This window comes from Haliotis rubra, unplaced genomic scaffold, assembly GCF_003918875.1.
Source record: "Haliotis rubra isolate DU_JTF1 unplaced genomic scaffold, ASM391887v1 Scf3, whole genome shotgun sequence".
NCBI lineage: Eukaryota > Metazoa > Mollusca > Gastropoda > Lepetellida > Haliotidae > Haliotis > Haliotis rubra.
The window spans coordinates 391,040-417,632 of record NW_025766968.1 but is presented as its reverse complement, the minus strand read 5'-3'; the positions used below and the strand labels follow the sequence as shown (position 1 = coordinate 417,632).

The 26,593-nt window shown below is 39.5% G+C and overlaps 1 protein-coding gene across 1 annotated transcript in view; it reads right to left on the bottom strand.

Moving 5' to 3' along the window:
- The window catches only part of LOC124282395 (S phase cyclin A-associated protein in the endoplasmic reticulum-like), a 113,959-nt gene that overhangs the window by 29,123 nt on the left and 58,243 nt on the right, over positions 1-26,593 (bottom strand). The window contains 2 exon segments of the mRNA XM_046718367.1: positions 1,676-1,867; positions 16,412-16,564. Coding sequence (XP_046574323.1) covers positions 1,676-1,867; positions 16,412-16,564 — 345 coding nt within the window.

Genomic DNA, 26,593 nt, shown 5'->3' with positions numbered 1-26,593 from the left:
TACTGTCATAATTTCAACATCACAACAGATATTACTACAATGACACAGCTGTTGTTCTCGGGAAGGGCAATTCTCTCCCAAGGGCATTCTGATACCCACAATTAAGCTGGTACGCTGCAAGTTATGTTAGGGACTTGAGCCTCTGTCACATTATATTTCAACAAAAGTGACTACCATATTTATGCCTCCCAAAGATCAACAATGAAGCCAGGGCTTGATTTAAGAGATGTTAACCTACTTGCACTAGGTGCAACCTAAGATAAAAACCTAGTTGCACCAGCCAAATTTCAGTGTGCACTGCTTTTATTGCAATATGTAATGAAAGAAATATGCTATTGAATTATTCAAAGTTTTGAAGAAAAATGACCTGACGTAATTGTGCATGTAATGTTAGATTAATTGTTTATTTATTTCTAAAAAATTGACTTGTACCTGGTGCAAGTTAGACAAATAACTAGGTTGCACTTTGTAATATTGGGTTGCACCAATGCAAGTAACAAAGCACAAAATCGAGCCCTGGAAGCTGAATTGTTCTGTTTCTAAGCACCGATGTCACAGTTGGTAATGATACTAAACATCAGCACAACATGGACATGGACAACCTCCCCCACCCAGCTGGATACGCTGGATATACAACAGGGTATACATAGTCTGTCTCGCAGTCCCTGAACCATAATATTTTCCCTACAGCTTAGCATTCCCTGCAATGCTAAAGCCCTAAATGAAGCAAGTTTAGATTTCCCCAGAGAATCTCTGGTCTCCCTGGGTCTTCTTTACAATTTAAATGGGTTTATTTGCTACAATCAAAATTATATATATTCAGAGACTAAACGTTAGTCTAGGATATATGGTGAGCAGGGATATTGGGTGACCGAATGTCACAGCCCATTGCTCTACTGCTGCCATCCTGCTGTCAAACTGGATGGGTGGACCGCACAGACAGGCTGTAAGCAATGCCTGGACCACTAGCAGGGAGGGATAATCGAGACCATGTTTGTTTGCCAAGAGTTGGAAGTGTTTTCTCAAGTCTGAAGGTGAAGGAGCTAAGATAGAACTACAACCTCTACTGATGGGGTGTGTGGTTGGACCAGTTGTTTCCATTTTCAAACATAAGCTCAATCTGCATACATAGGGGGCACTGCAGAATATTAGGATTATAACTTTCTTGGAAAAGATAAAACTCCAAACAAGCTAAGTATGATAGAGTTACACAATGTAACACTGATAGTCAGCTTGGTGGTAACGAAAACTTATGACTTTATATGAAAATGAATGTAATACATGTACCATATATCAGTTTGTGATATGAGTGAGTATATTTAAGTTAGCAATGTAACAGACAGATCACAGCAAGCTTCAAGTGAGTGAGTAATGTTGATTTATACTGTGGCTACAACACTGGAACAATCTATGCAGCCTGTTGTTGAATCTGTACCGGACAAGGCAAGGAGTGGTTGTATGTACTGCATGTACCCATTTACTGCTGGATGAATAGAGGCATATTTCATGTACATAAATTAATCATTATAATCATAATTAATCATTATACTCCTTAAACAGTTAATATAAAAATAAAATATTAACCTGATCTTCAGGGATCAAGTTTGATAACTACAATCAAACATTTAACATTTTTAACAAAGTAAATACATAAAACAACGTGGGACTGTCTTACCTCAATAAAGTTTGCTAGCAGTGCACAGCTCAGCTCTTGTTCCAATATGTGTCGATTTGATTGGCTGTTGAAGCAGCAAGAAATAAGGGTGGGAAACAGGACATTGGTCAGTCGCGGGTCGCTGAAGTACTGGAACGGCAGTGCGCACAACTGCTGCAACACCGTGGGAGGCTGGCCGGACTGGACAAACATCTGAAACAAATGTCATTGTTTACAATGATAGTCGCAAAATGTCAATATTCCCCTACAGCCATACTTTCAACCACTGGTTTGAATATTTTCAGTGAGTGAGTTTAGTTTTACGCTCGTTTAGCAATATTCCAGCAATATCACAACAGGGTCACCAGAAATGGGCTTCACACATTGTACCCATGTGAGGAATCAAACCCAGGTCTTCAGGGTGACATGCAAACAATTTAACCACTAGGCTACCCCACCACCCCTACTTTTACAAGACCTGCAATAATATACTGCTTACTACATATGCTCATTCTCCAGCAGAAGCAACCAGGTTTACTCAGTCATCCTACTCTGATGGAGATTGAACATTCCCTGCTCCAGGCCTGACGAGTAACTACACTGTCCTGGCCAATGTGGTTACATTGCTACAAAACTACATATACAGGAGTAAAACAAAAACATCATTTAATCGTTTCTCACTTAAACGATACGGCTGATCAGAGTTTGCCTTGGACACAGAGGTGAGAGAGAATAAAGATTTCTTTATGCCAGTCTGCAATCCACAGACTGACAGCATGAGCTACAATTCATGCCAGCACAGCACCAATCAGCCATTCTGACTATCCAATCCCCATTTGTCAGCTCTACTGACAAACACTGGGTAATGAAGACACGGTCTGCACTCAAATCCCCACAGGGAATATCTTATGAAAATGGGGACAAATGTTCCATAATGACATTGGAGTGGGATTTTAAAGGTCCTAACCAATGTCCTTGCATAAATCTGCATAACTCTGTAGATGCAAACTTCCTCATGTTCCAGATTAGCTTGTGGATTAGAATTGACACCCCATCAGATATGAGAGATGATGGCAGCACATGTTGGACAACTTCAATGCCAGGCAATGGAAGGCCTACCTCAGACACTAACTCCAGATGTGATAAGCAAGACATTTATAAACAAAACCTTCTGATAGTAAAACAATACCTGACTGAAAACAACATGAAAGCATAATCTTCAAGATTACCTCCCACCTGAGATGTAATTATTCTGAAAACATCATTTCTAACTTACAGATTTCTTTCCCAGCACTACTCTCTCAGTGTGGTTGTTTGGCTTACCGATTTCCTCATAAAGCCCAAAACAAAAGATATACTTTTGGGTACTCAGCTATTTGAACGTTTTCAACATAATTTTACTGACTGATCAGTGTTAAAAAGTAAAAAGGGTCCGGTGGTCTATGGGTTTTGCTGATTCAGCATTATATTCTCAGGGTCTCCAAGGGTTCAGAAATGAACCCCTTGACCTTTAATGATTGTTTACACTCCAAAGTACTGAAACTGAATCTTTGCAGACAAATTAACAAACTTAGATGTTGAAATAATAACTAAACACCCATAATACAATTTCTCTGTGAAAAATGGTTTTAAATATATTTTCAGGTATCTAGCCTATAAATACTACTGGTCTCTGCAGTTAGCACACAAGAGGAGACTCCATACCATGTATGCTATACAAGACTATCACTAACACTGTCAAAAATCAACCCAAGCTCCGGTACTGGCACAGGATACATTATGAGGATAGCTGTGTGAGACAACTAAAGCACAGAACTTCGACTGTGAGTCCCAACAGAATTCTGCTATTGTCTACCGAGCCCAGAGGTGATAAGAAACTCGTCATGGGCCAGTTTCCTGTTACAGGATATTTTGATAAGCTCAAAAATTAATAAAGCCGAGTCGAGGGACCAAGCACTGGCTCTCTGATACCCTGATCTTCGAGGAACCGGCAGCCAGATAGTCCCCCTGAGACCCCCATGCAATTTATCTTCCATTCAGTGGTCAATTGATTTCATCTCTCAACTTGATCATCTTTCAAAATAAATGAAACACAGATCATTTGTGGATACTGCCAATGCCTTTTGTCTGGTAGCAAAACAAAGAATTAAAGTGCAGTTGGGAAGCCATCAGTCGATTCTGTACCATGAAAACAATGTGCTAAGTGTCTGGGCCACACTGTCAAGGAGAGACTGGTTCAATATATCACTGCACACAAAAGTATCAGGGACACATCTTGAAGCCAACTTGACACTGGAGTATCTCGCATTTATTCAGGTCCATTATTTAGCAGTCAACAAATTGGAATGCTTTTGGATAGCTGACCTCACTAAATGTTCTGTGGCAATAAATATCTGTCTTTTACCGTTTTTCAAACGGTACTAGTAAAAGCAATTTGATACAGATGGTGAGATTGTAATACAATACGTATTTAAACCAATATTTCAATCTTTACAGAAAGAGGAAGCCTGATATACCAAGTCTCAGGACATTTTCAATGTATTGCAAGATAGCATCATATAACATATTAATGAAAGAATGATGCCATAAGAGTCAGCTATGATCTATGTGAGGAACAGTATACTTCCCTTCAGGTGCATAATTTGTAAGCCTAACTATAGAAAAATCTGGCTTGACAATTACACTTGTTACATTTTAACTATATTTTATTTACAAATTCAGTTTTATCACAAAATAAATAACCCCAGAGAATCAAAGTGTATATAGGATAATACAAAGCTTTATTTTCTGTTTGGTATACATGTATGTATGAAGAGACTATCCAACCAATAGAACAAACTATGACAGACTCACTCACTCACTCAAACACTCACACACAGACAGACATACAGACACTCCGGTAGATGTGTTACAAGTCAATACACATTTATCATTAGATCAAGACCACAAAAATTAGATTTTGTTCTTAAATAGTTGGGCAATCAAAACTCCTCCCATTAACCTATGGAGAGGCTGGGAAGTATCTCTTCAACATCCTCATCAAGACATTGACAGTAACTGCAGAAGTAGGAGAAGTGAGTTTTATTGAGCCAAAACAATTAGAATTGTTTTTCACCTACCTTTAAAATGTCAACAGCTCTTAGTTGGGAGCCTTTTACATAAAAAATGATTTATCTAGAGGTTTTTCAAGTTGAGTCAGTATTGCAGAGACTTTAACCTTATTACACAAAATCCATGACTTTTCCTTTTCATAATAACCGTAAGAGGAGCTGGCAGTGAGGTAGCCAAGTAGCTGAAGAATAGCCTGTTACACAAAAACATGTACTAAGCAAAATACTATGCTAGAATACTGGCTTTAATCTAATTCACTCGCTCCCTCCATTCCTCCCTCACCCACCGACCGACCGACCCACCCACCCACCCACCGACCGAAAGACCTACCCACCTCACTCACTCACTCCAGGAGAGAATTCTGGCTAGTTATAATTCTGACATAATATAGCTTCTGATGACAAGATCATCTTTACGTATTTGACAGATGAAGTCCCTGGATAAGAATAAGGCCATAACCATGTCTTTTCTAAAGAAGCTACTATGCCTATGTGATTAAGTATTTTCCGTTTTTGCTGCAGACCTACATCATGAACGTCACTAGAACCTTCTGCAGATCACTTCATTAAATGATGTCAGATTCTTCAATTATCAAATATCTTCCATGACCAAATTGTTTAAAATCATAAAGGTATCATGATATTTGAATGAAACATGTGAATTATTGTGTATTCTAGTGCTTTCAATGTTATTGACGTATGAGCCAATCAATACTAGTATAGGGGTGGGTATTGCAGAGAATTTTCATATTGCGATTTATTGCGATGCGAAAGCATGTATTGCGATATGTATTGCAATATATATTGCAAGAAGTATTTTTAAACAAAAAACTACTTATAATCGAGGTAATGCTTGATTTATAGAGCAAATACACAGCAAAATCACTATGTTTGTTTAAGCTTTAATAACAACTTTTATTCATGATTAAAAAGAAAAATGTGAATAAATATTTGGCACAAATGAAAAAAGGAAATATCCGAAGATTTCCGAGTGTTACGAAGTTTTCCGAATGCAAGTCAAAATACCGGTTTTAGATCAGCGTATTGCAATACGTATCGTTTTCATGTCTGAACCGGTAAATACCGGTAAACCGGTTATATTGCTCAGCCCTACAATATGGTAGTGAAGATTTTTGAAGAAGATTAATATACACGCTACATATTTAAGATATCAATAAAACCAAGACAACATAATAATTGCCATGCAGGTGCAGAACGTTAACGGAGGAATAGAAGGAATAAAGTCTGAATTTTGTCTATATGCGTCAATTTCAATGTTCATCACATTTGAACTCATGACATCATAGCAGTGCAATAATGTCTCAGATAAGGAACGGACCGATGCAAAACGCATTCACTTTCAAGCAAACTCCCATAAATTTGGAATAAATGTACTGTTTCTTTGACAATTTGATGCTTTGCCTATGAATCTCAACTCCTTCACTTCATAATGGCAACTGACGGACAACAATGTTGTTACACCATGCACAAGCAGGTCTGCTTAAATTACAGAGTAAATGTAACCCACACAAGCAGCCATCCTCACCAGATATGTGCACGATTTTCAACAAGCAGTTTTTAAACATTTTCCAAATTTCTGCTCCCAAAAGATTGTCAAGCTGACTTGATACACATAGATATCTTAACATATTGTATGTGTGACCTGTTCTTACATTGTGTGTATGTGTATTTATTCAATGCTTACAGTGCACCTTCATCTAATGAAATATTTTCTGCCAAAGCAAATGTCAGTCTAAGATCAAGGGTGTAAATTCTTCTGGAAGCAGTAAGTCCTTCAACATTCCTACTTATCTACATCACACCACAAATATCAGCATTGTCACTCATACTCTTAAACTGTGTTCTTATAAAACAAACCGTACACAGATCTCTCTACCAAGCACCAGGATTGCTCAAATAAATTGGTACAAGACTCTTTAACAGCTACTTCACACAGAATCCCTATTTTGTTATTGAACAGATCTTCCAAACACAAAACACTAATTAACAAAAGGTAATTTGAAATGTTTATCTTAAAATAACAACCATTCCAAGTTGCTTCAATTTATGTGAAAAAATACGGGTGAAAAAACACTAAAGTAAACCAGCTTTTACAATTCAAACATTTAACATATTTGAGTCATTACAGATTCAGATGGCCCAAGAGATAGGAAAGGCGGAGGTTGAGAGTAATTTTGGGTGATAAGTTGATCAAAGTTGTGTTGACATGAGTGACTGGATCCCTCCCCTTTCTGTTACAAATTATATTCACATCTATCTGCCTGCTGGAAAACTGGGCATATTTCAAACATCACCCCACAGTGACAACATAAATCACAAAAACGTTCATTGGTCAGAATTGTTGTGTTCAACACGGCAATCTCGAATACACTTCCCTCGCAAGTTATGTTACAATCACGTGCTTCTAATTTACCAACATTCTTTTTATTTCCTGTTTCTACGATGTTTTTCCGAGCAAAGGAATTTTTCGTTAGCAAGCTAGCATAACTCATTGCACCTTCGGATTTAGGGAAACACAGAAAATAATTAAAGGCAGATTAAGTCAGTGTGGGTTCCTTAGCATGATAGCTCCATCCCGCCAACTTCACTCTCAAACTGGCATAAATCGCTTCATTCATAAACGGTTAGGTCGTACCAGATCATAACTGTCGACTTGCTCCAGTCCACATTTGAGTAACGAGAAAGGCTGCACATGGCAGGAATAACCCTTCAGTTTCAGAGGCTCATAATTGTAGAAGTCATATCTCACCCCTACAGACAGTCAGGAGGAGATTAGTTCAGGGATTCTCCCACTGTCAGACATCAGGAGAAGTCCAGGCAATACTAGTCAAACTGAATTTCATATCAGCTCATAAAGCTGACACCTTATCAGAGGTAAAACAAAGGCATCACTGTGGAGTATTGGGAAGATGTAGTAATCAAGCATATCTGACATGCTGGAACAGATACAAGGACATAACACTCGTATTTCCCACTGAGAAGTTGCCCTGCAGACACCTATCCCATTCCACCTGTATCCAATGTAGGCTTTAAAACAAGGATTCTTACCTTGCCTTAGAAAACATGAAACAGCTGACAGTGCTAAAAAAATATAACACTCTGTTTAAAAGTTACTTTCAATAATTTTCACAAGCCAAAACTTCCCTATGTCATCATTTTGAAATTATTAAGGCACATTCTAAAATATGACAAAATAAGAAATGTTTATCAGAGAGTTAGACAATCTGACAATATTAATACATATTCATATCATCTCTACGATGAAACTCCTGCTGACTCCCAAACATTTGTCTGGTGCTATTGCTGCAAGTCAATAGGAGGTCCAATGTTTTTTCTTTGAATTTCCCTTTATATGAAAGCATGCATCTTGATATGTGAAAAATATCTCCATCATTGCACATAAATATCAAGAGGGGATTAGTATCCATATGGTGACATAAATGATACATCTCTTAAAATCTACCAACCTCTACCACAAAATTTACACAAAGCAAATAAATGGGGGGAGATGACTTCAACAAGCATAGTCCACACCCACACTATTGCACTGCCCTGATGAGATGTCAGAAGTAGTGAACCAGTGTGTTCAAACTTAGCATCACACCCAGCAATATTTCCACAATACAAAATGATACAATCAGAAGCAAACATGGACCAACTGCAGGCAAGACATTAAACCCAAGGGAAGGACATTATTCTCTTTTTCTCATCTTAACTGTTTTCTTAGCTGAATTGCTAGTACAAGCAGCCGCACATACACATACACGCGCATGCACGTCGTCATATGAGCGAAATATTCTCAAGTACGACGTTAAACCCAATTTCACCTCACCTCTTAGCTGAATTGTCACATTCATGTAGCAGTATGTTTTTAAATAGCATATTGTTAGATTTTAAAGCATCGTCATAGTAAACCTACATGAATTAAATTAATAACCAAAACCTAAATTTTTAACATTTATTTTCCTTAAATAACTGCAGCACTTGCACAAATACCGGTATACAAATTCATAGGTAAGCTTGGATAGTTTAGCCTTTTCATTGTAGGTTTATGGTTATTGTCACTCTGTCAGTCACAGGCTTGGCCTGTAATTAGGGTCTTATTGTTCTCTGGGTGCACATGATCATTTCACTCATGTAGATACACTGGTCTAAACTTCGGCTGGTCAGTCAGCATATTTCTTCTTCCTGCTGTGAGCACAATGCACTTGAGCACATACGGTAAGTTCATTTGATTATTACTCTATCTGAAAACTTAGGTTTGGTTGTTATGTATTTTGAGCATTGTTGATATATATAGCATTTTAGCTAGCATTGTATTACTATATTGTAATGTAGTCTTATTCAACTTACTAGCGTATTTGACAGAGGTATATGCCAAGCGTACATCACAGAATATATATGGACATTCTGTATATATAAATGGATTAGAAGTATTCTATGTATCGTGTGTGTGTGTGTGTGTGTGTGTGTGTGTGTGTGTGTGTGTGTGTGCGCGTGTGTGTGTGTGTGTGTGTGTGCGTGTGGTATTTTGGAAATTTATAATGCATGCATTCTGTACATGCTAACGCAACTGTAACTTAACTAGTATCCTATATTTATATATGGAATATCTATTTGTGCCAGACTAATCACTATACATCTGTGAGGCATTCCAACCTGCATCCCTGAGACGAGGTAATATATTTATGTTTAACTGCATGTGCATGATCTCTATATAATATAGTGTAATATGTTTCATCTAAAGGGACTGGTTAAAGTTTCTATAGAAATTAACTGTAAATCTTAAAAGTATCATAAGTAATATTGTTATCTTGTGTCTATGTACTGTCTTTACCCATGATGTTTACGATTAAATTATGGATTTTTTAGGGCAGACGTGGACTTCCTTGTAGTATTTCATTCAAATAAATCCCTGAACCCTACAAGTACTCCCTTGTCTTTGAGAGGACCTGACTTCCACTGTTACATGCAGATAAAGCTTATCTTGATTTATTGATTAGCTAACAAAAACTGACATAACAAAACACATCCTGTGCTAATACGATTGATCTTTATAAAACAACATCTATACCATGTTCTTTATACTTTTCTGTTCTTTCCAAAATAAGATCCTCAAAGACATTTTCCAGACAAACCTATTTTTACCATAAAAAAATGTAAGGTGTGGTAACGTTCCCATTCATCGTTCTTTTCCAAAAGAAAAACACTTTCTCCAAATGAGCAATAAAAAAGAACACTGACCAATTTTCTTGTCAGCTGTGATATATGGTGTATGTATGTAAAAATACATTTTCTTAACAATCAGAGTAATTTTAGTAACTTCGGGTTCCAAAGGCATAATTATTTGCACAAGTGCATTCATTCACCATCACAATCCTTTAATAAAGTTTATCATAATTGGGTAAATGACTAAAAATGGCCATCTTTAATCAGAATATCCTCTACTTTAATCATCATTTAGTAAGGAAATTTGCCTCAGGATAACAGCTATTACAGAGCACAGTCTCATGAACAAATTTGAGTCTAAACATGCAAAATGAATGGTAGAGAATTGTCCTGTTTAAGGATCAGCTGTTTTGTAAAATTAGAATAATCGGAACTTTGATTACATTCTCGTTTGATTTCGTGACAATTCCAACTGGCCTCTTGATCCCCCGCACCTAGATAATGCCCCCTGATGATAGAGGTTCAACTCGCTGCTTTCAACTTTCCCGACTTACCAGCCAATATTTCAAATCATTTATTGAGGCTAGCATAATCCAAATGGAAAATTCTATCAAGCTAAGCCCTAATGACCCCAGTGTAATTTTCCAAACAGAAAAGCGCCTGATTTGACTTGCAGGTATACAATCGTAGAAGTCAGAGGCATTGAGAAATACTGAACTGTGATTGAGCGCTGGGTGATTTAGCTGATCAGGTTGCCGGACAAAACAGGGCCAAATCCTCTATTTAACCCAGCCTCATCAGTCATGCCCTAGGCTGCCAAAACATTAGGACAGTCGCTCAAAGGCGACGAAGTCGATCTCGTCGCAAGATGAATTAGTTATTTTGAACCTTCCTTATCCTAATGCATCAAATATCAGGATCTGAAAGCAGAGACTGCAAGATGCACCTTTTATTATCTCAACTTAATCACTAATGCATCAAAAAATTGTATCCCGAGCTTCCTACTTTCTGCTCATATATCACTAATCGCCCTGTTCAATATCTCAGTTTGGGCTGGATTCATTTTTCTTTTATTCAAACTAATCCTGGACCAAAGAGGGATTCAACACTCAAATATCTGAAATAACCCTTTTCAATCACAGAATCCTGGTTCCTTGTACATTAGTCTAATTTGCTATCTACTCAGGGCAATATGCAATCACTCCAACCACCAAAACAACTGGTAATGTCAAGCAAGGGAGCCGTAGATGGTATCTAAAAACATACAACATTATTGCTTGTGCAAGGAGTATAAATACCGACAGATTTTTTTCGTGTATTTAAATGGATGCAGCTTCTAGCAACATGGGTTAATTAAAATAGATCCTCCTCATCTCTGCTCATGGAAAACCAATCTACAAATTGAGGTCAATGGGTGTGACATTTTTAGGATTTACCATAAAAAGAGTAAAACAAAAATAACTGTAGCACTGAAATTATTTGGAGCATGATATAATAACTGCTTCATGTAACTATACACATGAAAATAAACAACAATTACAGAACAGAATTTTCTGTAACTTGAATGAGTGAGTGAGTTTAGTTTTACATTGCTCTTAGCAATATTCCACTTAGCAATATTCCAGCAATATCGTGGCAGGGGGCACAAGAAATGGGCTTTACACTTTGTACCCACATAGGGAATCGAACCCGGGCCTTCGGCGTGACGAGCAAACATTTGGACCACTAGGCTACACCACCGCCCCAACTTGAATGAACGCTAAAAGAGCAACAAACATTAAAAGTCAAGTAACCCCTGAAATTTATACTCATCATTATGGTTGATATTAAAGTGCAACTAAGACAGAAACCTAGAATAGAAATAATACATCAGTTTCAGATAATGGGCAGCAACCCTCTACGGCTAGATTAATTTTGAATACTGGAGGCTAAACTAAAAATATGTACATAATAGTGGCACAAAGCATAAGACACTCAAGTATACCAGTAAACATTCATAGCTACTTCCTTTTTATTACCAGAAAAACATGAACGGTTCTGACGATCCACCGTGAAGCAGTGTGACTTCCGTGGTATATGAAGGATAACATGTATAGATCAACACTTATCTTTCACTGCAACTCTAACCTCCTCGAGTTACAGTGGCAATGACAGATATTCTTTCAAAAGATTAAGATCAGTGAAGTAATGTTTAATGCCATAGATACTGCCGATCAATATAAGCTTAAATCTGACTGACAAGCAAACGTTCTGATAAGACCACTTGGATACCGATCTTTTATCATTATCTTCCCCAAAATACTCCATTCATTGAGCATCAAATCCTGACAAATGGTACAGCATCAATATTACTTTTGTAGAACACAATTCATACATAACACAAACGCTAAGGTAGTGTTACACACATCCCACACTTCCTCGGTGTTCTCTTGCAGTTCTGCTAACAAAGCTAGTCGAAGCGTCCGTTCTTCTCCCTATGGGCTGAGCACGGGTCTGTTATTATTCCACTTACACCCTAGGGGCCAGCTTCATACTGCAGCCCCAACTCGCGAGATCCCGACAGGCTTGGAGACCTCCCTAAAGAGCCCATCCAGGACCCTAATCTTGCAGTACAAAAACTAATCCAAGCAAAATATGAGCTTTATTCAATTAAATGTCACACTAAGCTACATTAAAATATTTCATGTTGTCCCTCTGGATTTGAGTCTAGTTTAGAAAAGAGCTTTTGTTTGTAGTCTGGTGATTTTAAGTTGATTAAATGTGTCCTCATCATTGTCTGCAAAAACTCACAAAGTCGTAAATTTTGCTTGGGGATTAGAGTTTTACTCGTTGCTGGCGTGACGGGCCTGGCATTAAATACGTGTGATACCAGATACATCATAGACAGGGGTATGGAGAATCTACCAAGATAAAAGTGATCAGTAATGCTAGTGGGTGCCAGATTACTTCAGGATAACATGGCTTATTACAAGCAGGGAAATGTTGATGAGTCAATTCAGTAACAAGCAGGATGACCAGGATATACTATGGCTGGCTGGGATATAACCACTGTAACGCTCGCAAGGTAAACCAGCTTATCTCTCTAACAGGTACACCAGGCGGTGGCCTTATTGGTGTGGGATGATGGTGTCAATTGATTCCAATTATCTGTTAGTCATTGACCAGTTTGGTAATGGGCCTCCAGTATCATGTAGATGAAAGCTAGTGTTATCAGATACAACAAGAGAGAGGTGTGACATCAATCATTATTTTACATAAAAACGTCTGTATTTTTGTAAGTTTTGATTTATTTATTTCAGGTCAGGGATACTGTGTGGGTTGAAAAACTAGAGCACCATGATGTACTTATCCCTAGCTATGAAAGTTGCCTTCATACAAACTGAAATCATGGTTTGGTTGATTATATTTGAAGGCAGAATTCAGTCCAAAACAGTGCTGAGGGTGTATACATTTGGACAATGTATAACACTATAATGTGTGAAATGAATTTACCATAAAAGATAGAGAAAATGAAAATCTATTTTAATAAATTCCAAGTTTTCCTCAAATTATCTGTTTAGCATAAATCCTGATCTTCTACAGTTTTAGGTGTTATAGTAAACATAGAGAGCCAAAGTAACGTATGGGTGAATTCTATGTTGGCAACACTGCAGTCACAGTCTGGAAGACTGGATCACACAGCATACTGGGAACTGTAGTGGGTAAATGCATGTAATATCCAGGGAGACAGGAAGAAGGTATTACATGATAAAGTAGTGAGGGCCAATTAAAAGAAGAATTGTTAGGTAAGTGTTGATATATTAGAATGGAATTAGGGACAAGAGAATGGAGAGGTAGGTGTAAATACTTGACAATTGTGAAGTAAGTTTAGGTATACTAGAAAGGTGAGGTAGGTTTTGGGTTAAGATAAGGTTGAGGTAGGTGGAGGTTCAGTAGAATCGTCAATTATGGTGAAGTTTGAAGTTTGTACAGGAGAATGGTGAAGTAGATGTAGGTACAAGGGAGAAGGGTAAAGTAGGTGTAGATACAGGAGAAGGGCGAACGAGATGTAGATACAGAAGGATGAAGTAGATGTAGATATTGGAGAAGGGTGAGGTAGGTGTAGATACAGGAGAAGGGTGAGATAGATGTAGATACAGGGGATAGGTAAAGTATGTGTAGATACTGGAGAAGGGTGATGTAGATACTGGAGAAGGGTGAGGTAGGTGTAGGTACAGAAGGGTGAAGTAGGTGTAGATACTGGAGAAGGGTGAGGTAGGTGTAGATACAGAAGGGTGAGATAGATGTAGATACAGGGGATAGGTAAAGTATGTGTAGATACTGGAGAAGGGTGATGTAGATACTGGAGAAGGGTGAGGTAGGTGTAGGTACAGAAGGGTGAAGTAGGTGTAGATACAGGAGAAGGGTGAGATAGATGTAGATACAGGGGATAGGTAAAGTATGTGTAGATACTGGAGAAGGGTGATGTAGATACTGGAGAAGGGTGAGGTAGGTGTAGGTACAGAAGGGTGAAGTAGGTGTAGATACTGGAGAAGTGTGTGGTAGGTGTAGATACAGGAGAAGGGTGAGGTAGATATAGGTACAAGGGAGATGGGTGAAGTAGATGTAGATATAGGAGAAGGGTGAGGTAGGTGTAGATACAGGAGAAGGGTGAGGTAGGTGTAGATACAGAAGGGTGAGGTAGATATAGGTACAAGGGAGATGGGTGAAGTAGATGTAGATATAGGAAAAGGGTGAGGTAGGTGTAGATACAGGAGAAGGGTGAGGTAGGTGTAGATACAGGAGAAGGGTGAGGTAGATATAGGTACAAGGGAGATGGGTGAAGTAGGTGTAGGTACAGGAGAAGGGTGAGGTAGGTGCAATTATAGGAGAAGGGGAAAGTAGGTGTAGGTGTAGGTACAGGAACAGGAGAGGGGTGAAACGTCGGTGGCTGAGTGGGTTAGATGGTTGACTTTGTGTGCTGCCGATTAGGTGCCTGACTGACAGTTTTGGTTTGAATCCTGAATGGGACTCAGCCTAACAAAGGTAAATTTGTACTTTCCTGAGAAAGTGTAAACCCCAAATATAACATATGTCACATTTGACCACTTTCTGAATGGCATTTTGTACTCAAATGAAAGTATAGTTAAAGGAGAATGATAAAGTAGGAACAGGTGTTGTACAGTGGTGAGGTAGGAGCAGGTGTTGTACAATGGTGAGGTAGGAGCAGGTGTTGTACAATGGTGAGGTAGGAGCAGGTGTTGTACAATGGTGAGGTAGGAGCAACAATGGTGAGGTAGGAGCAGGTGTTGTACAATGGTGAGGTAGGAGCAGGTGTTGTACAATGGTGGAGGTAGGTAGGAGCAGGTGTTGTACAATGGTGAGGTAGGAGCAGGTGTGTGGAGGTAGGAGCAGGTGTTGTACAATGGTGAGGTAGGAGCAGGTGTTGTACAATGGTGAGGTAGGAGCAGGTGTTGTACAATGGTGAGGTAGGAGCAGGTGTTGTACAATGGTGAGGTAGGAGCAGGTGTTGTACAATGGTGAGGTAGGAGCAGGTGTTGTACAATGGTGAGGTAGGAGCAGGTGTTGTACAATGGTGAGGTAGGAGCAGGTGTTGTACAATGGTGAGGTAGGAGCAGGTGTTGTACAATGGTAAGGTAGGAGCAGGTGTTGTACAATGGTAAGGTAGGAGCAGGTGTTGTACAATGGTAAGGTAGGAGCAGGTGTTGTACAATGGTAGGGTAAGAAGGGAAAAGGGAAATGGTGAGACAAATGTAGGTATAGTAGAATGGTATCATAAATGTAGGTTAAGATGAATGGTGAGTCAATGAGAAAGTTGCATTTGAAGAGTACTCCAGTTATATCAAGGCATATCAGCTTAATGTCGGAGTAAAGCCCAAAGTCTTCACTGACATTTACCACTTTGTGAAACCAGGAGTATGGGTATTATGTTGACAAACCTAGAAACATAATTGCGGCAACTTGGGATTCAAACCAACAACCATAGCTTTCTTTAGTAAGAAAGGTAATTCGGCACAGTGGATGTGAGTGAGCGAGTTGGATTCAATGCCTCTTTGAACAGTATTCCAGACATATCTTGACATGTCAACTTGATAGGGAGCCTGTAGTGGCAGAATGGTGAGGTAGGTGTAGAGACGTGATGAAATGCTGTGGTATAGGAATAGTAAAATGGTGAGGTAGGTGTAAGTACAGTATAAGGGTAAGGAGGAAGTTTGTGTTTAGTAGTAAGCTAATTTATATATAAGTGACTGTGTAGGAGGATGGGGTGACATGGGATTAGGTAAGATGTAGGTATTGTAATATGTGGAAAATACTAAGTATGTTGGGTCAGATTTGCAAACAAATTGAGCAGGCAAAAGGACAAAATGATGATTGGCATAACTGATGGTGTACTCCACTGGGTGTCCCAAATAATCTCTACCATGGTGTCCAAGGAGTACAATATAGAGAAGCTCACCTGGTTGTCTGTGTTCAGGACAGTGAAGTAGCCCACACACAGGATGACTTCATGCATCAGCTCCTCGGATTGGGTGTGATGGGAGCAGTACCAGATGAGGTAGCTTGCAATGTGGCGGAACTCAAGGGACATACCTTCTTCCCCGAGGGTTTTCTGAAACAGCAAAGATGAGGCATGTGAGCTACAAAAGACTTATGTTGGTCATTAGTACCACAGCATCCATGCATCAAAGCAGGGTGGCATTGGACTCTCAATCACTGTGGGAGTTCCATCTTGGTAAGAAATGGATGACCACTCAATCTGAATCAGATCCCCATATACAATGTGAAAAGGGAAAGCAAATGTAAAAGATGATCATAACCCCTGTTCTCTCAGTTTTGTCATGAAGGGTTGTGGCCAGAATAAAATCTAAAAGTTGCAAAAGTACTACTAAACATACGTTTAGTGTCTGGCAGATATACCACACACTGTAAATATTTGATAACTTGTGCTTTGCCATAGTCAGCAATTAGTAACCTCTATCTATAAACTGACACAACATTATATCATCCTAGTAATAGCTAAATCTGTGAATACATATGTTTCCTTGAAGGAAAACTCATTTCCAATTTTGTTCTTGAAAGTCTTGAACAAGACCTTCACAAATGCATCCATTGAGGCAGCAATTAATACAGGAAAATCATGGCTTCAAAACAAACATTTAGTACATCAACTTTAGCCTCACTCCAGTAAGGCAAATATTCAACCAGTGTGTGTCCTAGCATTCCCTTGAAGGTAAAAGAAATTTGGAAACTGAAATTTCGTATATCACACTATCCAATCAGACCACCTACATTTTAAATCATTGGTTTTAATAAATGTTTACTGGCATCATGTAAACCGTGGCAGGGTTAGAAATACATTTTCTATTGAATTCAGAAATGATCTGCTGCAGAGATATTGTCAGTTGAATGGTAAATTTGGTGGTCCAGAAGTACACTTTAATTACTGGTCCTTCCAAACTTAAACTTGCACTGCAATTGTCAAACCTTAGATGCATTATGCTGGAGTAACTATAGAAAGTCAGGAGTCAAAACACTATGGAGAATCAGGTAACCTAACCAAAATAATCACCTAATTCATCTTGATCATAACATCCATCACAGGTTAACATTCTGGGAATACTCATAGAGATGATGACCTTAAACCACTATGCTCTGATGTTCCCATGAGAAAGGGATGAAAGTCCAGCAACCACCAGTAGAACTACCTCCAGTCCAGATGGGTCAAGGTTAGGACATCTCCAACTTAGCATCCATGTCCTTACTACAACAACATCACATCGTCCCTGTCACAACAGGCTTGCTGGCTAACAACGTTTGCACTAGACACAGCAACCAGCACAACCTGCTGCCAATTTGTGACACTGATGCTCAGCTGATTGGCCTAAACTGTTCTGTCCTGTTCCAAATGAAATCTTAATTCAGAAATGCATGTTCCTTGTTACTTGTAGCCAGTCTGGCTTAGAAGTCATTAACACTGAAAGTCAAACATGTTGATGCAGGAATGATCATGTTTGTAAGACAGGTGAGCATGGTAGTCTAGATGACCATGAGAAATTTCATGATGATCTACACAGGAAAGGTCATTTGGACATTGTAATAGAAGAATTATAATAAAAGTAACTTAACAACTGACATGAATAACCACATAGACAGAGGGCTTTGGTAGTGTAGACCAATATTATCACAAAGTTCTAGATTCTGTTATTTCAACATGAAGACATAAGACACAGCTACAGGATGAGATATAACATAAAAGAGTAACTTAATATGGTTCCTAACATGCAAGAGGATGTGGAATGTGTTGACAGGGAAGTTGTGAGAGGGAATGCTCTGTCTCATGCTGTGATACATGTAAGCCTTCAAGAGTCTTTAATCATCATGACTGTACACATGCATTATGGGTTTTTTGTTACATATTAAAAAACTGACTTCCCAAATCCAAAATAAAGGAATACTTATTCAAACATACAAACCTTTAAGTGAGTAAGTAAACTTAAGTTTAACACCTGTTTCCACAATACTTACAGTGCAGCTTGTGAGGGGAAAATGCCCAAAGTAATACCTCAGATTTTATCACTTCAATGAAACCCACAAGAAGGAAAATGATGATATACCAAGGTCAAAGATCAAGACAAAAGAGGGATTCAAACCAACAAACAACAAGTAGCTACACATAAGACCACTGGGCCACACCATATTGCTGGGTGCTATGCTAACTGATGGACAAAGACACATTATGGTGAGTTTGTATCCCTGTGGCTCCTGGTAAAAATGCTATGCCCATGGCTCTTAACGCTGTGGTAAGAATGCTATCCCCAATGGCTCATGACACTGTGGTAAGAGTGCTATCCCTATCATGACACTGTGGTAAGAGTGCTATCCCTATCATGACACTGTGGTAAGAGTGCTATCCCTATCATGACACTGTGGTAAGAGTGTTATCCCCATAGTTCATGACACTGTGGTAAGAGTGCTATCCCCATGGCTCATGACGCTGTGGTAAGAGTGCTATCCCCATAGTTCATGACACTGTGGTAAGAGTGCTATCCCCATGGCTCATGACGCTGTGGTAAGAGTGCTATCCCCATAGTTCATGACACTGTGGTAAGAGTGCTATCCCCATAGTTCATGACACTGTGGTAAGAGTGCTATCCCCATAGTTCATGACACTGTGGTAAGAGTGCTATCCCCATGGCTCATGACACTGTGGTAAGAGTGCTATCCCCATAGTTCATGACACTGTGGTAAGAGTGCTATCCCTATCATGACACTGTGGTAAGAGTGCTATCCCTATCATGACACTGTGGTGGCTCAGACAGTGCTATCCCCTATCATGACACTGTGGTAAGAGTGCTATCCCTATCATGACACTGTGGTAACAGTGTGCTAGTGCTATCCCTATCATGACACTGTGGTAAGAGTGCTATCCCCATGGCTCATGACACTGTGGTAAGAGTGCTATCCCCATGGCTCATGGTAAGAGTGCTGTGGTAAGAGTGCTATCCCCATAGTTCATGATGGCTGTGGTAAGAGTGCTATCCCCATAGTTCATGACACTGTGGTAAGAGTGCTATCCCTAGTTCATGACACTGTGGTAAGAGTGCTATCCCATATCATGACACTGTGGTAAGAGTGCTATCCCTATCATGACACTGTGGTAAGAGTGCTATCCCCATAGTTCATGACACTGTGGTAAGAGTGCTATCCCCATAGTTCATGACACTGTGGTAAGAGTGCTATCCCCATGGCTCATGACGCTGTGGTAAGAGTGCTATCCCCATAGTTCATGACACTGTGGTAAGAGTGCTATCCCCATAGTTCATGACACTGTGGTAAGAGTGCTATCCCCATGGCTCATGACGCTGTGGTAAGAGTGCTATCCCCATAGTACATGACACTGTGGTAGTAGCGTTATCCCAATGGCTCATGACACTGTGGTAAGAGTGCTATCCCTATCATGATGCTGTGGTAAGAGTGCTATCCCTATCATGACACTGTGGTAAGAGTGCTATCCCCATGGCTCATGACGCTGTGGTAAGAGTGCTATCCCCATAGTACATGACACTGTGGTAGTAGCGTTATCCCCATGGCTCATGACACTGTGGTAAGAGTGTTATCCCCATATCATGACAGTGGTAGTGCTATCCCCACTGACTCATGACACTGACTGAGTTTCCCCATAGTTCATGACACTGTGGTAAGAGTGCTATCCCCATAGTTCATGACACTGTGGTAGTAGGGCTATCCCCATGGTTCATGACACTGTGGTAAGAGTGTTATCCCCATAGTTCATGACACTGTGGTAAGAGTGCTATCCCCATAGCTCATGACACTGTGGTAAGAGTGCTATCCCCATAGTTCATGACACTGTGGTAGTAGAGTGCTATCCCCATGGTTCATGACACTGTGGTAGAGTGCTATCCCCATGGCTCATGACACTGTGGTAAAAGTGCTATCCCCATAGTTCATGACACTGTGGTAAGAGTGCTATCCCCATATCATGACAGTGGTAAGAGTGTTATCCCTATCATGACACTGTGGTAAGAGTGCTATCCCCATAGTTCATGACACTGTGGTAAAAGTGCTATCCCCATAGTTCATTACACTGTGGTAGTAGCGCTATCCCCATGGCTCATGACACTGTGGTAGTAGCGCTATCCCCATGGCTCATGACACTGTGGTAGTAGCGTTATCCCCATAGTTCATGACAGTGGTAAGAGTGTTATCCTATCCCCATAGTTCATGACACTGTGGTAAAGTGTTATCCCCATAGTTCATGACACTGTGGTAAAAGTGCTATCCCCATAGTTCATGACACTGTGGTAGTAGAGTGCTATCCCTATCATGACACTGTGGTAAAAGTGTTATCCCCATAGTTCATGACACTGTGGTAAAAGTGCTATCCCCATAGTTCATGACACTGTGGTAGTAGCGCTATCCCCATAGTTCATGACACTGTGGTAAAAGTGCTATCCCCATAGTTCATGACACTGTGGTAAAAGTGCTATCCCCATAGTTCATGACACTGTGGTAAAAGTGCTATCCCCATAGTTCATGACACTGTGGTAGTAGCGTTATCCCAATGGCTCATGACAGTGGTAAGAGTGCTATCTCTATCATGACAGTGGTAGTAGAGCTATCCCACTGACTGACTGACTGACTGACTGACTGAGTTTGGTTTTACTCCGCTTTTAGCAATATTCCAGCAATATCACGGCTGGGGACACCAGAAATGGACTTCACTCATTGTACCCATGTGGGGATTCGAACCCGGGTATTCGGTCGCGACGAGCCAACGCTTTAACCATTAGACTACCCCACCGCCCCAGCGCTATCCCAATGGCTCATGACACTGTGGTAGGTATGCCAGCCATGGTGGAAATGCTGACATATGTGTGATATCTGCAGGGAACCAGGGCAGGTATGGCTGCTGTGAGAGACACTGTGGTCCTGAGATCACAGACATGTAGGCGATTACTTGCTGTAAACACCACCAGGCCCAAGGAGAGGGGCTATCAAAATATCAACAGGCACTACAGGGTAAATGGCAGGATAATCACTTGCACATACACTATGATACAGCCACAAAACAAGAAACAGTTATGACACAAAGTTGGCTACATTTTTAAAACTGACTTATTCCACACATTTCATTTAAGAACGTTCAATAAAATATAACTGATTGATCCTTACTGCATTAATTCCTAATTGTCATTATTAATAAATTCAAAAACTAAATGTCTGTGGTGTATAGGCTCAGTGTATAACAATCTGAGTGTAAGTAGTAATTAATGAGAAAAAGTGTATAGAGAGTCAGGTTTTTTTAGTCAAACATTTTTCACATTTTTCCAACATTAAGTTATTCTTTCAATATGTGATATCAATAGGTTAAACAAATAAATCTAATCATATTTGGAATATTCTTGTTTTATGCAGAACAGGTACCAGTTATCCACCCTCCTGCATGCATTTAACATAGGATTACATTGGTTTATTCTAAGGCAGCTGTCATGTCAGTTTTATTATTTTTATTTTAAACTGTCAAATTCTGTCAGATCAATATTACAAATATTGTAAAAATATTTAAATATCAGTTTGCTAATCTAAACACAAATGAGGCATTACAGCTACTGTCAATGTAAATTCCTCCAACCTGTTTAACATTCTTCCATTTGAGCAAACATTCTTACACTCTTTGCCACACGTTTTCGTAAAATTCTTGTGAAATGAGAAAACAATATAGTGCTGTAATGTCTATGATATGCCCATCTACACCCAACAGAAGGAAGTGGCCCCTTTAAACACAACTCCAGACTAGCAAGTTCCTTAGGCAGATCACAAACTATACAAGACTCTGTCGCGCGACCCTCAGAAGCAATAATAGCTTGGAGCTAAAAAACATATACACAAACTGAAATGAAATTGAAGAATTTGATCAAGAGAGTCCCACCTCTGGTGCGTCGCCAGAGGCAAGTCCAGTGTGTATGTCCTGGTAGACGTCAATGGTATTGGTTTCAGAGGAACTGCCCATAACCAGAGAAAAACTTACATAAGGAGGTTTATATTCTTCAGAAAACAATATGACATCAATAAAACTGTTAAGACGCAAATCTTGTTTGAATATGGGGTTAATTCGATCAGTGTTGGATGAAAGGAGAGTGTAGTTTCTTGTAGTGATCCTCCAATTGAAAGGGTTAACTCAAGTAAGAATTTGAAGTGAGTGAGTGGGTGGGTCAGTCAGTCAGAGAGTCAGTGAGTGAATCAGTGGATGACTACGGCTAACTCAGCTTTGGCCAGTTTTTCAGCTACAATGACCTAATGTGAAAGGAAAGTCAGAAAATTGCCATAATTTACTGAGAGAACAAGGACCATAGCTGAAGCAAATATGGGATTCAAATCTGCTATGAGAGCATCACAAACCACTTGGCCATCCATGCTTGCATTTACACTGTATAATGACCACCGATGTAAGCTGATACCTAAACACTGCCATCAGGAAATATTAATTAAACAGTATTTCTAAACTATTGAGCATTGGGAATTTGATCTATTTTGTAAGATTTGCAGATTTTGTCAGATTTTAATATTGTAATAATTAAGAAGAACTGGTCACATCAATATAATTGTGTTTCTATTTATGTAACAGAGAAACATGTAAAAAAACCTCAGACACTAAAGTTTTATTTTGCAGATGCTGAGTTTAAATAAATCAGTCTGCAAATAAGACTTTCCCAGATAAGCCTCATAACTCTGATGGCTCCATAGTGTCTGGAAGTTAAAATCATTAGAATGTAAAGCATTATAACATCTACTTTCATTTTGTATCAACATAATGAATGAATCAAGCAATACATATCTTAATAAACTATTTCAGTTGGCACAATAATTTCATTCAGGATTCAAAAGTTTGTCATTAATAATCATTTCCACATTTAAATTATTTTACAATGGTTCTTTTGACTGTGTAGTCGGAGAGGAAAACATAAATACAGGAAAGTAATAATTCTCCACAAAATAACCGAATGAACTTATGATAAACTGAAAATATGAGGCAAGTAAACACTCGTCTCGACACCGAGTCACTACAAACACCTCCTGGTCTGTCATTTATTTTACCTACAGATTTTTTTCTTCCTTGACAAAAATAGCTCCAATAAATTCCATATGAGAATGTTTTCTAAGCGTGTTTGCACGGACTCACTCGGGAAACGTGGTGACAATCACAAAAAGAGACATACCCAGAGCATGTTGTCTAAATATAATGGCAACACTTTCCATTCTGGCGATACAGTCTTAATTGAGACAATATTATCAGCTTGAGATACCTCTACAGCTGTAACATTCAAACATCTTGACGAGAGAAGTAACAAAAGAATACATGACCCCCAAGCACACCCATGATCCAAGGTGACAAGGCCACAGAATATTCAACTAGTTCTTTGAGAGACTGACCAAATAGGTTGATAGGCATCAGCAAAGCCCTCCGAACATCCATGCTTGTGATCTGAGCAGCCTGCCTCTGTTACATCACACTAAAAGTCAAACATCACATTGTGCATAGTATTTCAAATGAATTGATGATGAACTAACATTTATTGATCACCTGTGATTATTGATAAACAAAATAATAGATACCAAGAATTAGCATGAATATTTTATGTTTCCAGGCGCACAGTAGGGCTGGGACGGGTCCAAATTTTCTACCCAGGTACCCCCGCCCCTGCTACCCTACCCTACCCGGATACCCGTTATGTTAATTCCTGACATCAGATTTGCAAGAAATGGCAATATATTCTTTAGCTCGGAGGATAAAATATCGAGTTTTTCAATATCTTAACCATGTATTATATTCAAAAGAAGTGACTGTAAATTATGTCTAAATAAGACATACAACCTTTTAATCATGAAAGAACAACATATGACATTGTTTAACCTTTTAGTCACATGATCATAACGGGTCCGGGTATTGAGACGGGTACCCAGGTCCAACTCATGACCCATCCGGGTCCAACTTATTACCCACCCGTCCCGGGTATCCCGCCCCAGCCCCAGTGCACAGTAATAGTATCATGGCAACACCTCAATTCAAAACTTCATCAATTAGTCCTCAGTATCAGGTGCATCCTGATATCTGTCATTCATGTTTCTGTTTCAGGTTCTCTTAAATATGTGAGTGAGTGAGTAGGGGAGCAAGTGGGGGGAGCTATTTCCATTATATCATACCATGTCAGCTTAATGATGGAGCTATGTCCCCAGTCATACAGTTCTTTGATGTTAATTTTTTTCAGGAAACCCAGAATCACCATTACAATTCAGAACATAGACAGTGACTACCTCAACCAAACTTGTATGAGGCGTTATGGTGCATATTTAGGTCCAGTTAAAATGCAGGGTTTCTCATTGAGAGATATCATTTTGTGCAGCCAATCTTCAGTCATGGATACAAAACAATACAGATACTTGTGAGTGTTCAGATTGCAAGTTCTCCACCATCTGAACATAAACTGTCACACATTACTGCAGTCAAGACGACACCTTTGCTGGAACCAGGGTTAGGTAAAGACTACAAGGCCCTCTTCTTGTCCCTCTGACCATTCCACATTCCTGTCGTATGATGAAGGGTTGAGATTCAAGGTATACCCAGTGACGAAGCTTCCAAATGCCACACATTTACTGCTGGGCAGCAATGTCCACCACGTAGTCAGAACTCACAAACCTTCCACGAACTCTCAAGTACTGTAGTTCTGGAATTGCCCACCACCTGTTCTGATTCAAACCTCACAACCATTTTGACAAAATTGCAGCCATCTGCTTAGAATTTCATCTCAGTGAGTGTACTTCCTTTTTCAGCATGTCAACAGTGCACTGCGTACAGTGTGACACCGAGTGCAGACCACAACCTTGTGAGGCCAACTTGCAAAACAATAGGGAGATTTGTGCAGCCCCAACCTACACATGGTAGTAATAGACAGCGTAAACACTGCAAAATCATTACAGGCGCGCGCCGAGCTACAGATTATATTGAACGCCCTCTGTCACTTGTCCTAAGGGAACGGACCTGGGGTCACCGAATTGACAGGGTGGGGAGGTGTTAGGGTGGGGGTCCTTTAGACAGTGCATATCTGTACAGAGTACATATAAGTAGTATTATCCCGGTGTTGTGTGAACAGAGCAGTCAAAGCTACTGTGACCAGATGTTCTGTGTGTGTTCACATATCAAAGACCAGGAGCAAATTGCCCTACCTTAGTGGTAAGAGAACCTGCACACAGACACAGAGGACTTCATGCACTACAATATGAACCACCAGGCAAACTACTCAATAATAAAATTGTTGCGAAGAGAAACAAACTTGAAGGCTGTTACATGATTTTCCTGAAAGGCATGTGGCATTTATTTAACACTTACTAAACTGAAGGGCATTTTAATGACACACAAGGTGCAACTTACATACAAGTTATTGTTAACTTATTCACTGTTAAAAAAGAAAACCCTGGAAACATACATGTAAGATGTGACAAAAAACGTTTGTAGGGACACCAAATATTCATATAAGTAAAATAATGTAAGTTAAACAATGTGTATTTTTGCTTATTGTTCACAAAGATATTTGGGTATTCACTGTATTCAATCGGAATAAGAAAATGCAGTCCATTGTCTTTGTCATCACTGGTTAAAGAAAGGACTAGATTGAGTGAGTTCACACTCTGCAACATTCCAGTTATATGGGAGTGGTCTGTAAATAATCGAGTCTGGACCAGACAATCCAATGATCAACAGTATGAGCATCGATCTTCGCAATGGGGAACCAATGACATGTGTCAACCAAGCGAGCGAGCCTGACCACCCAAACCCGTTAGTCGCCTCTTACGACAAGCATGAGTTACTGAAGATCAATATTCTCACCCGGACCTTCACGGGTAGAAAGGACTAGAAGTTGTATTACTAAGAATGAATAATCTCAAATAAACCATGTCACAATTTTTTCAACAACCAAAGTCCATATTCCCTACAAACAAATCCTACCCAGGAAAGGTCTTTTACAAAAGACATATAAAAAGCAAGAGAAACTTGATTTAAATACGAAAACATCCAACATGAATGCTTCCTACAGCTGAATCCTATACAAAAAACATCCCA